Source organism: Anopheles nili, chromosome 3 (genome assembly GCF_943737925.1).
Source record: "Anopheles nili chromosome 3, idAnoNiliSN_F5_01, whole genome shotgun sequence".
Taxonomy (NCBI): domain Eukaryota; kingdom Metazoa; phylum Arthropoda; class Insecta; order Diptera; family Culicidae; genus Anopheles; species Anopheles nili.
Window position 1 is genome coordinate 50062315 of NC_071292.1, and position 13617 is coordinate 50075931.

The following is a 13617-nucleotide window of genomic DNA, read 5'->3' on the forward strand; positions in this document are numbered from 1 at the left end:
TTTCCTCGCATTTCGCACCCCTATTTTCATCAACTAACTGCGCTCGTTGAGCCCGTATCGAACTATCTAATTCTTGGTGTAATGCGCTCGGCATTGTAGCTGGCAAGATGCAATTGCGCTGCGATGCAGCTGCTGGAATGGCTTCGTAAAAAACGCTAGTCTGCACTTCGGTGCAACCGTTCGGTTTCCTTCCTCTACTCTTCCTCTCCACAAATCGCTCAGAGACAACTCTTCACCGTATGCTTGGTGATGATGTTCTGATAGTAGTACGTAAGGCCCGAGATGTCCGTTGGGCCCTTGACCGGTTCGAAACGGACGGTATCCTCCGGATCTAGCTTAACGCTACTGGTACTCACGTTGCCGCTGTCTTCGCTTGTCGGTGTCACCTGCGTACTCTGCAGTTCTTTGTTGACGGCTGAACCAACCGCAGCGAGCAGGTTGTTGTTGCGGATGTCATTCTCGATCTGCTCCAGCTCTTCAGGGGTTAGTGAGAGGGCAAGATTTTCCCGGCGGTTGATCGAGTTGAGCGCTGAACTAGAAGCTGAACTGGTGCCAATAGGGCTTGGTTGCGAACAAACCGTCGGCACGGTGTCATCTGAATCCGGATGTGAATCCACGCTAGCTGATCCGTGCGAATTGGCAGGCGTTGGGAAACTATGCTCCGATTCGTCGAACGATAGATTCGCACTTGAAGTCATCACCACCCCTGACAGCAGCTTGATCGAAGGGAACGCTTCCGGGTCTGGATCTTCCGCGGAGTCGTTCTCCAGCGAGCTCTGCCTTTCGATTGATTCCACGCCCCACCAGGGTGATGCACGACACTCCGACGCGGTATGGTACGAGGACGATCGTGACTGGGGCGTGCAGATGCAATCCGACGCCGTCACAAACGATCCATCGTCCGTTGACTTAACACTCGAGCTCCAATCCTGCGATGTGAAAAACGGAAAAGCACTTGTGAAAAAAAAACACATCCGCAACCACAACCACAACCGTTCGCAACACTCACGTCACTCTGATTTCCACTATCGGCTCGCTTGCTGGCAACTTCTGGCGCCACGTTTGCGCTCGTGATCTCTTCAACCTCATCATCGAAACCACCCTGCACGTCGCTCAACACGCTGTCTAACGATTCCGCCACCTGAGCGACCTCCGCTAGGCGGGTCGAGATCGCCTCGCACGCCATAATGTTATCACTTTCGGCGACGATATTCTCCGGACTGGCCATCCTGACGGGGATACGTAAAGGAAATATTGGATAAGCTTCTTCGCGGGGCTCACAAGCACGAACACGAGCTCTAACTTTAAAGGAAGCAAAAACCCGCGTGGAAATTAATGTGAGCGATTGATGGTCAACTGTGGAACAAGCGTGCTGATTCTACTGACAACAACTGAGCCGCAACATCGAAATATGGTGCCGGCTTAGCGGGTTGTGTCGCGTTGTTACATAAAACACACGAAACCATGGAAGAGTACGAACGCGAGCATGGCTAAAATTAAGCCATTATTTACGAGCTGCAGGTTTGTGGCTAATTTTGGCCAAATATTCCGCACCGGGAACCTGAACTCTGGACGCAAGCAGCTGTTCGGCGTTCGTTTCGTGTCCTGGCACAGCTTTATGGCGAATACCAATCTGACTTGCTGCAGAAACGTCCTGCAATGCTGCACTGATGCACGACTTTAGACCACCAATTTTGTCGCGCATTCTTACACACTATGCTACCGCCCAAACGCACCCCAGCGTGTATATTAATAAATCACCGCCGTCTGGCACTACTTACGCGTCGAGCCGGTCGTCCAGAAGAAACGGTTCCTTCAGTCTCGTTTTAAGCAGCCGACCAAGCCGCACCATCCGGCCAACCTCAAGCAGCAACCGTTCGCGGGTCGCAAGATACTTACGCAGCCGTGTCCGGCGGCGTGTCTGCTCCGTGATCTCACCAATACGCAGCACGCACTCGTGCAGTTCGCGTAACTTCACGCACTGCTCCTCGACGCTGCGGTGAAATACGGCTGACACGCGCAATCGCGTCATCTGCTCCTGCGCAACGGCCTGAAAGGATCGCCACGTGCACTGGAGCGATTTCGTCATCGCGATGTTGTCCGCTGTTTCGAGCTTGCAGGATTGGCGTAGGGCGAGTGACGCGTTCAACAGCTGACACCCGTAATTGTACGTGCCTTTAGCTGTCTCCTGAAGCGTCTGGTGTTCGTCCTTTTGGCTCTGGATCTCGCGCACGCTCGCACCGACGTGCGTGTGGGAGCGAAGCATCACCTGCTGGAGATCACCCATCCATTTGACGGCGGTGCGTGCGTCCTGTTCGTACTTGAAGATGTGCGTGATTTGATCGAGGGTGAGCTTCTGCAGTTCCACGCTGTCAGCGAAGATGCGTGATCGGGATCGGGTCGCGTCTAGGATGTCGCGTACGTTCCCGATGTCCTCGCTGTAGTCGACATCGATGTCTCGTCCGACGGCGTCCTTTACTGGCATCAACAGAACATCGCTTAGCTTTTCGCCCTCTTTGATGATCTCTTTTTCCATCATTTCTGGAACGACAGAAAGACACGTGACATCAGAAACGGGACCTAAACCTTCTCCAAAATCAGTAAACACCCTCGGGAACCTACCAAGCATTAGTTGATTGTCATTCAGCTTTTGCAGGTTAGTGCTAGCTAGCGCATAATCCTCGACTCGTTCGCCCATGATGAGTGACTGGAAGACTTCGCTCGTCCTATCGAAGTACTCTGCCACCAACCTAAAAAACCGCACCGACGTGATGAGCACATTTCGCCGTCGCTCAAGCCGCTGCGCGAAACTTCGACACACAAAATCCATCCACTCGCGCTGTGACAACAGATCCCGATAAGCAGCCGTATCCTTCCGCCGCGGAAAGTGATCAATCTTGTGCAACAACTCGGCGTAACACCCATACGTTTGCCAGCACTGCAGCTCAAGGATCTCGTGCTCCAGCCGCAACTGATCGGCCGTTCCAACGTCATGGCCCACACGAAGTTGCGCATTCAACATCGACTCGGCTGTGGTGAGGATCCAGCTGGTGACGTGTGATACACCCTCCTCGAGGGTGGCCAACTCTTGCAGCACTTCAACCGTCCGTTCGAGCTCCGTCCACGCCTGGTTAGCGGTGGTTTGTTTGCGATCGAGCGCGTTCAGCATCCGCTCGACTTGCAGCTTACCGTCGGTGAGGTCTTGAGCCACCGCCGACTTTGCGCTGTGGAGATCACTTAGATGAGCGAGCAGCTTTTTGCCTGCGGAAGCGAATAAATAGACACGTTAAATAGAAAGCACACGAAGCGTGCGGGTCAGAATATTTATCTGGCCGAATTAAAGTCTGAATTTTCCCGCTCTAAATCAACGCTTGTCGAGCTTCAGCGAGCGCCGGGAGCTTAAGCTACCGAGCCGACCTATTCATTTTTTTTTCATTTGCCCTCTACAATAAAGTGGCTCCCTTATACACCCTGTATTCAAATGCGTGCGTGCGTGTACGAACCGAGCCGAGAAATTTATAATTTTATTTATCAGCCACTTTAAAGGGTACCGATGCATTCAACCCATTCACCGGCAATCACTTTACTTTATACGGCGCTATTTGATGGGGCTGCGATTTATTGCAACCATTGTCTTAATTACAGGTGAAGTCTGTTAAAGAGTGCGCTCCTTCATCGTTCCCTTTGAGCACACTCAATGTTGTAGTTGCACACTGGGTTTTTGCTTGAATTTTCTACCAATAATGACCCATTTAAGTTGAATGAATAATCAAATAGAAGAGACATGTTTCTTACCTTTTTTTCTCCTTCGTTTAATAGTAGCTTATTCCAATCGCCGAATAAATCATAATAAATAGATTTTCTGCGATATCTAATCACATTTGAAGCACTTAAAAATTATCATTTTGTTCGCGTCATACCTCTCATTTCCGTGCCATCATTTTCTGTGCAAGCATTTTGTAATTCACGCTCACATTAAAGCACTTCCACCCATTCGGACGGGTTAGATCAGCAATTAGCCCACAGCATGGCGTTAAAATAACCAAATGGGTCGTAGTTATCGGATAATCTCTCAAAAACCGTCCATTGTCCACCACGCTCCAACACCCCTAAACGGTCTCAGCTCAACTGTTCCCACCCACCACGAAGCCCAAAAGCCTTCACATTTATGGAAATGCTTCGTGCAGCGAGCTCCACATGAAGCTGACCCAGATCGTGCGGGGTCTGCTTGGGTAAATAAAAATAAATAAAAAAAGCCGCAGTCTCGGGGTCTTTCGATTGTGTTAAGTGCCCGGCGCTTTATTTGATAGGGAAAGCAGATTTTTATGTGAACCAACCATTGCATTCGTTTAGCGGTATGGGTTTTTGGAAACAAGGAGCCTTTAGGTGCCAGTTTGCCATTGATTTTTTCGACGTTTTTCAAGGATGCAGCGTACTGCCGTTTCCATCGATTAAACCACCAGAAACTGGTAAGGTGTCTGGGCCCCTTTTTTCACCTGTGATCTCTCCATTCGAAAAGGTACTCTATCGGAAGGCAACGACGGCTCGCGTGTGACAGCTGATGGTTGCTAATGAGATACAGCCGGTCTGGGAGCGCGAGCGGAAATGATAGATCAAGGCGCCACGATCAGGCTTTCGCAGCTGGGCGCACTTCCGGTGGTGCAACATTACCCGGTACGTGCGCCGTTCCCTATCATCATCGACAAGGAGAAATTAAGCACCCCGTCAGCCGACAACCCGATCGATTGTTCAATTAGCCCAACAGTGGTTCCAGTGCCGGTCAACCGGCTTTCCCTGCGTTGTACACGCACTAGTGTGTGTGCGCGTGATACTCGAGGAACTTAAGCCCTTTTGCCTGGGCCCCGGAATCCTCATCCCCAGGGAGAGAAACTTATGCGCACGCTTCAACCGATCGAACCGGCTTCGGATGCTCTCAACAACAAAAAAAGCTGCTTACTCACGCGAACCCCAAACCGGTGATATTCCGCGTGGAAGAAGGCTACCCCGATCGATCGATCTGCTGGTCTTCAACCTCCCAAAAACTTACCGCCATCCATGACGAGGGAGAGAAATTTCTGCACATCCGCGTTCAGCTGCTGGCAAGATTTGAGGGCCGCCTTCGATTCGCTCGCCCGAACCGTCCGGTTGTCCAGCAGGATGAGGTGCAGGTTTTCTAGGTCGCCCATGGCTTTGTCGTAGGATTTTCGGAATTCTTCGATGCGCTGTCGTGGTCAGGTGGTGCATTCGAGAGAGTGAGAGAAATGCACGATCAGGAACGTGAAAAAGGAAGGTAGAGCAAAAAAAAAAACAGCACACGTTAGATATGAAAGCCACATGACGAGAACCCGCGCGATGAGTTTTGACGCGTTGGTTCGGTGACGGAGTGAGAAGATTTTTTTTATGAGCCACTTGCCGTTCCACAGCGAGCTGGGAAATGGGAATTTTATCACCGATCGGTGGAAGAGATTGGGACGAGGGAAATCGTTAGGATCGTTAGGTGCTAGAAAGTTCTGCAGGAAGTTGGACACCTAATCGCCGCAAGCATCTCTCACAATTAGCATAGGAATGGCTGTATTAAGGGCAGCCGATCGTGTATGATGATATTATTTATCCGATCGCTTGGATACGTCAAATTAATAAATCCGGCCTTTTAGGGGAGAAGTTCTAGCCGCTTTGAGTGGTTAGTATCGTTATCTCAAACGAGTTTATAACTGTACCTGCTATCATGTGTATTCTTTATGTAAGGGTTTTTCTTTTTTCATTCTTACCTCGCGCGATTGTATCCACTGTTCGTGGTTGTAAGCGATAATGCCGCCAAGCTCCTCCGGTAGCTCGCTGGTGTCAAAGTATTTCACCAACCGGGACTTTGAGATGATCGTTGGCTAAAGAGAAGATAATGTGCAAATAATCAAAAAGAGTTAATAATAGCGACCGCTGATAACCATGGAAGGTAGTAAATGATCCACTGCCGTCGACTTTTCACTCTTTTAATAGCTTTTAATTTGAGTTCAAAAAACGATGCCGATCTTCGATAAGGTTCCGAGGCCACAAATCCCTCTTCATGAGACGCTGAAGTCGCGCCATCATCTGGCTGCTGGAACATCTCAACGACATGAAACATGGCGCAAAGAGCTGCCCTTTTTCCGAACGGCAACGGCTCGTTCAAGCACGTTGAAGAAAAATATACCAATTACAAACAATTTGCACACCAATCATCGCGCACGTTAGCACACATTAAAATTATCCACTTTTCTCCCGCGAACACGCACTCTAATGGCGCCCGTTGCTCAAACACCCATTGAGCATCGCTAATTTTCCCAATCAAGAGCCAATTATTTCAACTCGATCAAATGCGCCTCTTGGTTTGCTGTTTTTTTTCTGTTTTGTCTTCTTTTCAGTGCATTTAAAATGCGCTGAAACAGCAACAAAAAAACGGCAATGCAGCCGTGGGGAAAATATTACGAAATTCGCAAACGAAACCCCCCACACGCGCAAAGCCGCCAACCAGAGCACTTTCCGTTTCAATTGTACGTTGTCTATTACAGCGTCTACCGCTCACTTTCATAGTGTGCTGGAAAGCCCGCTCGAGAGCGCAAAGAGTGGCTGGTTATTCGCCAAACACGGAGACAACTGTCTGCTTTTGCTTAAAACAATCCCAAACCTAGCGTTTGAACGGTGCAGGAAAATGAGCTTTAACGACCATTCGCTTTCGGGAAATGGGGAGGGCCCTCGTTTGGTACTGCGGTGGACCTGAAGGAGCGAGCAGCCTGTTTCGGTTCGTCTTGCGTCCACTTCGTCGAGCGCAAGACCGCGTGCAGGTCCTCGGCTTACTTTCGCGTGATACTTTTGTTCCCCAGCGCGGGAGAAAGTGCAACGGATTGTGTTTTGTTTCGTTGTTAACGTGTGTGCAATTTACCACGCGACCTGAGCGCTAGCCGGAAAAGTCTGCAAAACAAAAAACCGAAACCGATTTCCTCGCAGCGGGAGCGTTCCTGGGGACGCATTGGCAAAGGCGCTCTACGGTGCGGTTTGAAGCAGGAACAGTAATTGGTCTCACGCGGATTGTAATAGGCTTTTGATGGCTTTGAAAATCGACAACCGGTAATCGGTCAAGGCAGCATGGAAAATGAGCATCGATGGGATGGTAGGGTGTGCTCTATCTGATTTAAAAGCATGAAAACTGATTTAAAAGCATGCCAACCACCTGACCGTGCAATTTTTTTGCTCACTTTACCAGGTGGCCTAACATGTGGAAATGAAAAAAGAATCATATTCCTTATTTATTTAAATTCCAACACTGAACAAATTTAATTAAATAAATCAAAAGAACGTAAATCGGCCGTAATGTTTTTTTTTCGTTCAATAATTTATGCATTCTGTCGAGCAGCTAAGCTTGCTACAATTGCTACTGTCAATTAACTATTCTAATTATTTTTTCTCCATTTCACAGACATTCAACATGCGCGGTGAGCTCAATTCTGCTATACGATCGCTGACTTGCAAGGTAAGCCATTTCAATCTCACCACCATTGGCATTAATTGGCATGGATCATAAAAAAGCACAATCCCCAACGATGTAAAGAAAAAGCGTAAAACTAAACCACGGCGTTCCCCCACACATGAGCTACTGTATGTAAATGATTGCAAAAGGGAAACAACACACAAAAAAAACCGGCATACGAAGCATTCCAAGCAATCGCTACCGAGCGGCACTGCACATTGCCAAGCATAGCGATAGTAGAATTTCCCCTTCGAAGATCAAGCACAAAACCCCAATTGACGGCTGGCACGGAAACGGTTGGCATCACGTATCACCAGGGGAAGAAAAACGTGCCAGCCTGCTGCGAGAAAAACTCACTGTCAGTCACGTACGGGATCACCCGCTGACCCCAGGAGCTGTCTCGAAGGTGAGCAAGCGCCATCAGAAAAAGCGAGAAAGAGAGAGCAAAAAAAACCGGGAAAAATGGAAATTATCTACCCCACCATCCGGGGAGGGTTACGAACGCCGTACGTGTGAGAGTCTTTGCGTCAATTGTAGACCTAATGGAACCCTAATTAGACCTTTTCCTCCCCGAGGCTAGCGAGTGGGCACATCCCGTTCCGTCGGGTAATCTTCGCTTGGGGGCCGTGGGGAAAACACGGCTTAGGCTCCTAAACCTGCGTACCCCAAAGAACAGGCAATTGGGGAATGGGAAGAGTGAGCTTTCAAAATCAACGCGCTGAGGTGTTGACTTTCCAAGGCTTCCGTTGTGCTTCCGATGCATCTGGCACAACACCCGGGCTAATGGTGACGCAGGTGACTTATCGGAGTGCATTGCGTCCTTGAGCGGGAGCTGAAAACTGGAAACCTCTCACAAAGGGTGCACATGCTGATAGCACGGCTTCTAAACGAGCCTTTGCTACCAGGTTGAGCTGGCCTAGGCAGGGGGTTCGGTGATGTCAATATCCCATATTAAGTCGCAATCCAGTAGGTCCAGTCCCCCCCACGGTAGCACAAAACGGGTCGATAAGATACGCTGGCAAAGGTTTATCGCGCTAGCGCTCGCTTAACGGCAGGAACACACCGAAAACTAAAAAGAAACGCACACCCGATGCAATAATCCACACAATCTGGTGCTCAATTAATTACGGATCTGCGATTGGGGCATTGTTGCGACCAGTACCGCACCTGCTTGACGCTCATTGGAATAACCCTGCAACGTAGAACGCGGGCAGAATTTTCTCGAACACTCGAGCAACCAATATTTGTATGGTTTCTGACCCATCAGCAGCAAAAAAATAGCCGAACATCGTGTTGCACCGATATCTCGTCCGGTGGTTTTGCTTTGGGCACGTCTTCAGGTCACGGAAATGGTGCGACCGATAAGACCGACAAGAAGCTAGATCGCTGGAGATCGGCAAAATAGCGGAACATGGTCAAACCGGGCGCACGTGTATCGATACCCTCTACCGATCGATTATCAAACACAACACTCTCCGTGCTCTGGGACGTACAAGAGTGGCGTATTATATCACACAGGTCGTTCCCGCAGGGTACAACCTGACACACCCCAATTTGGTTGGAGGTTGCGACCAACTTGTCGCTCACCTACTCCACCAGCAGGTCTAGGGGCGGAAAAGTTCAATGTCACACGTTTTACAGCGTGCCAAAATCGATGGAATGGTGACCTGACATCAAATTCCCTGCCACGCTTTTCCTCGCACACTCGCGCGCCCATTGATTGCGGTAGTCAACCGCGCGATAACGATATCTCTGCACCGCGACCGGGAAGGTACTCTAGCGATCGGTCGATTTCTTGACAACCGTACACGGCGCAATAATGGCGTTTGATAATTTGCGCTAAGGAACCGTTTCTTGGAAGGATCGGTTCTTCGGTTGATGTGCTACCAACCGCTGCTCGATGGGACCACGCGTCGTAATCAATCATCAGTAGCCGGTAGCGAAAACAGGCCGGTTTAGGCAGTAAAACAGGCATTATCGGTATCGGCCCTTCGCTAACAAACGGTTCGCTATTCGGAGCTGCATCTGGACGATGATTAACCTGCCATGTGGCGGGATCTAACCTAAACTGGATCGCGGAATAAGACAAAGCCTATCAACGGCTAACTCGCGCGTACGTACCTCGCCTTTGCGGTGTTGCCGGGCACAATTTTCCACCCGATTCTTGTCCCAGAACGCATCCGGTCGTATCACGAGAAAGCTGTTCATGTGCACCCCAAGCAGCTGCTGAACGTGGCGAATGTACTGCCTGGTGGAACGCCACGTGCACTTCTGAGCGTCGAGAATGACGGCCAGTCCGCTGCTGACCGTTTCGGAGCTGTCGAGAGAGGGATTTTGGATTTTTTTTTGTGAATTTTGGCTTTGACGTTAAAAAGAAAAACCACCAGAAGATGAGCTGCTCGCAGGCGCTCAGACACTTACCTTAAGCTGGCCAACAGGTACTTGACCGTCGTCTCGAGGAACCCCTTCATCCAGGGCAGATTATCGTAGAACGGTACCGGTATAACAACGAGCGGATGTCCATCACGATCTCGCCCGCCCGGCATGTACGCGGTTTGGGTGTTGAGCGCATTCAGCACGTCCGCCTCCATCGCACGCACTCGCTGGAGGACCTGCTGCTGAGCTAACAACGTGACCACCGAAACGCTAGCGTTTGTGGTCGCTTTCACCAACACCTGACGCTGGCGCAGAGTCCGATCTGGCCAACCTAACCCAACCTGGGCGGGAATACTCCTTGCTGGCAAGCAAGCAGGCGTAGAAGAGGATGAAAAAAAAAATCCCTCCCCTAACCAAACACTGTCACTTTCGAACGGGCGAACACTTGAGCGGCTCACGAATCAGCGCTCGAACGCTCGAGGTGAAACATGATCGGTTTTTTTTTTTGTTGCTCTTCGGTTGCTGTGTTTCTACGATTTTCCTACGCTCGACGCGTTTCTCTACTGCTGCATTCTTCAGCTACACATTCCACCCGAGCAGCCAAACCTCCCACGCAAAAACCCCACTCCGCCTCAGCGGATTCCTTCGACGCCTGGAGCCACCATTCACTCTGTCCACTGTGCCGCGGAGAGAAGCTTTCCAATCGCAAAACGCCACAATCGGCGCTGGTGGCGCTGTGAAGTTGTGAAGCTTTCGAGAGAGGACGAAGCGAGATCCGTTATCCGGGAGCAAATCACTATGGTATGCTGCACAAAAAGGTGCCCATCTACGGCAGCGGGCGTATGCAGATGATTTCACTGTGCCATTTGTCGTTCTGCTTTTGCCCCGTGGGATTGCGTTTGGAAGTTTTCCTTTTCTTTTTTGTTGTTGTGGCTTTTTCACTGAGGGTAAAGGGTTATGGCACCACACGCTCTCTCGCGATTGTTGTTCGACGGTTTGTGTGTGTGTGTGTGTGTGTGTGTGTATTTTCCACCCTTGTGGTCTCGTCAACACAATTGCAGTTCAAACAACCCAGCAGAAGTGACACGCCGGGGGTTTATTTTCCATTCACCAAGGCACACATACACACCAGCTGGAAGTGGCCAACGCACGCTTGAAAATTAAAACCCTTCGAAGGGGGCCCTGTTAACGCGATGTTCGATAAATCATCCTTCGGGTGATCGCAGGCAAACCCTTCACACGCACTAGAGCCCTTTCGTAGGACCCAAACCGGGTTCGCGGTGGCTAACCGTGATCGATAGCCGATTTCCTGCCACCATCTCTCGGTTGCGCTCTCGCTCTCTCTCTCTCTCGCAGGTTCCTTTCCACCGGTTTTTCTTCTCGTGGTGTTGCTTTTCTTTTCGTTTTTTTGTTGCCTCACCATTCCTGACGGTCGCTTCCCGCTTTTTAGGTCATGCATGCAGAAACATTCTGCCTGATTGTGCCGTCGAATTTCCCACCCCACGATTGGGAGTGGGCTTGCGAACCTGCAAAATTAAGCGAGAGAGAGAGAAAAAACACCGTCAGGAATGAAGGGAAAAATACACACGTCGTTAAATGGGCGGATTTTGAGGCGAACCGTTGCCATGGAAACACTAGCGGTCACTGGCGACGGGAAATAGGGGTGAGCGATAAACGACCTGCAGGGTGGCGATGGATCTGTGAGGCATTTAATTATAGCCGAATGGGAAAATTCTTGCTCCCCATCCCCACCATGGTGGGTGTGCGAGTGTGTGTGTGTGTGTGTCTGTGAGTGTAATTACTGGTCTCTGGTGGTAGCGCAGTTCGGAAGGAAAACTTTCTCTTTCAGCTCGTGTTTATTGTTGTCCGCTATTTATGGTGAAACAACAATAGGGCGCCTCGTCACATGTCACATTCAAATAAGAAAAAAAAGTGCGCTCGCTCATCGGTTGGGTTACAAAAATTCGTATTAAATAATCGCACCAACTTCGGGTAAACGAGCTACCTAAACCTATACAAAAGGTAGGGGCGCCTTTTCAAATGCGCCTTCTGGCAAATAATGCGAAATTTATGTAATTTATTCAACCCATAAAATACGCTCCTGGTACAAACTTGTTCCAGCGGATGCTGCGGATGACGCGATTTCCTGCCGCGTGCTTCCCGGGGGACGAGAAGCGTTTATTTCTCTTTTTTTTTGTGCGTGTGCCTTTCATACACTAGAGTAAAAAAAAAAAACACCCAAACGATACGTGCCCGAGAACCGTTCACCGGACGGTTGTGCCTTGGGCTTCGCAACACCACACCATCCCGTCCTAGACCGACAGCAACTTCCGTGCAGTTTTTTTTCTTTTGCGATTAAACAGGCGAAACGTACCGGTCCGGTGCCAGTGCCGGTGACGATAATTAAGCACAAGAACCACCGCTCGATGCAGGCCCACGATCGGGCACCTGCTTCGTGCAGAAAATCGCAAACCAGGGTCCGGGTTCGACGAATGCACCACAGGAAAGGGTGACCCGTAAAAGGGGCCCACCGCACAGCGATTCATTATGCCTCTTTCACCTGGCGGGAAAAGTGTGTCACGAACGCCTCGCACGGGAGATATTCCGCCCAGACGTATGGGTGACCAGTTCGCACCGTCAACGCAATCGAGAATTCATAAATCAATCAGCAGCCAGCGCATGGAATATGAGGTGAACCGTTGCGAAGAAACCGCGAATGGGAATGTCCTGCGTGTGTCCTCAATCGACTCGGAAAGGAAAACTTTTCTCTCGCCCGATCCGGTTTGGCGCTGTTGAGTGCCAAACAACAACAACACAAAAAAAGCCCAAAAAATGCACAAATTCAACCACACGGAATTTAACATATTGCCCCAATGATGGGATATGCATCAATAGGGGGGGGAAGAAAAAAGTCCTTCTCCACACCCACCGGAGCCGAGTGGCGGTGTTTGTCGCTGATGACGAGCCCCTTTTTGGGGGCATAAAAGAAATCTTGAAAGTTCATCTCCTCGACCTCGTTTGTGGCGGCTCCCTTACGAAGGGAGTGATAGGCAATGTGCTTACGCTTACCATCGATATGTGTTTTTTATCCCCATTTTTCTGAGTGTTATTTCCACAATAAACCATTCCAGCGGAGACCGAGTGCGACCGTCACATTCCTGCGGCGGGCCCATTACAATTGCACGAGCCAGCTATTTCGGCTCGCGCGACTGAGTGGATGTCTGAGCGGATGCACCTTCATCACGCGGTGTCAGGGACTCGAACAGAAGAAGTTACAAATCATTGCATAGTTTGTTCAATTCGCGATCGTGCGATCGAAACGGTGCAAAGCCAACTGCAACGCTGCTAAAGGTCGATGTGCATTGAATGCATTTTCAGCAAAACGCTTTCGAACCACCGTTACGTCCTCGAGAAAAAAAAATTGTCCCATTACCAGCCCCAACCAGCCATCCACACGTCGGTTCTTCACCTTTTATGCAAATTAGAAGGCAATCGATCCGTTCCAAAATGCATCATAGAGAAATTTGTTTGCTTTCGAAATTGACACCGTCTCGTGAGGCTCCATCCCAGTTTGGAGTCAAATTCTCCAAACCACGAGCATTAGCTTCCCTTCGTGGGTTCGCAGGCGACATCTAATACATTCAAATGTTCAGCTTTGAGCGTTAGATCACGTTACAACGCATGCCTGGTGAGCGATAACGGCAACGCGTGCAGTCCATAATCATTCCCGAATGGAATTT

At 49.9% G+C, this 13617-nt stretch overlaps 1 protein-coding gene across 1 annotated transcript; it reads right to left on the reverse strand.

Annotated features, from left to right (window-relative positions):
- Positions 1-218: 218 nt before the first annotated feature.
- Positions 219-10092, reverse strand: LOC128726564 (SEC14 domain and spectrin repeat-containing protein 1-B). The gene is made up of 8 exons (XM_053820379.1): positions 9923-10092; positions 9623-9818; positions 5769-5882; positions 5048-5222; positions 2623-3261; positions 1782-2541; positions 1010-1229; positions 219-929 (listed from the first exon to the last, which is right to left on the reverse strand). Exons 1-8 carry the CDS (start codon positions 10090-10092, stop codon positions 219-221), a joined length of 2985 nt encoding a protein of 994 aa, XP_053676354.1.
- Between the last annotated feature and the right edge of the window lie 3525 nt (positions 10093-13617).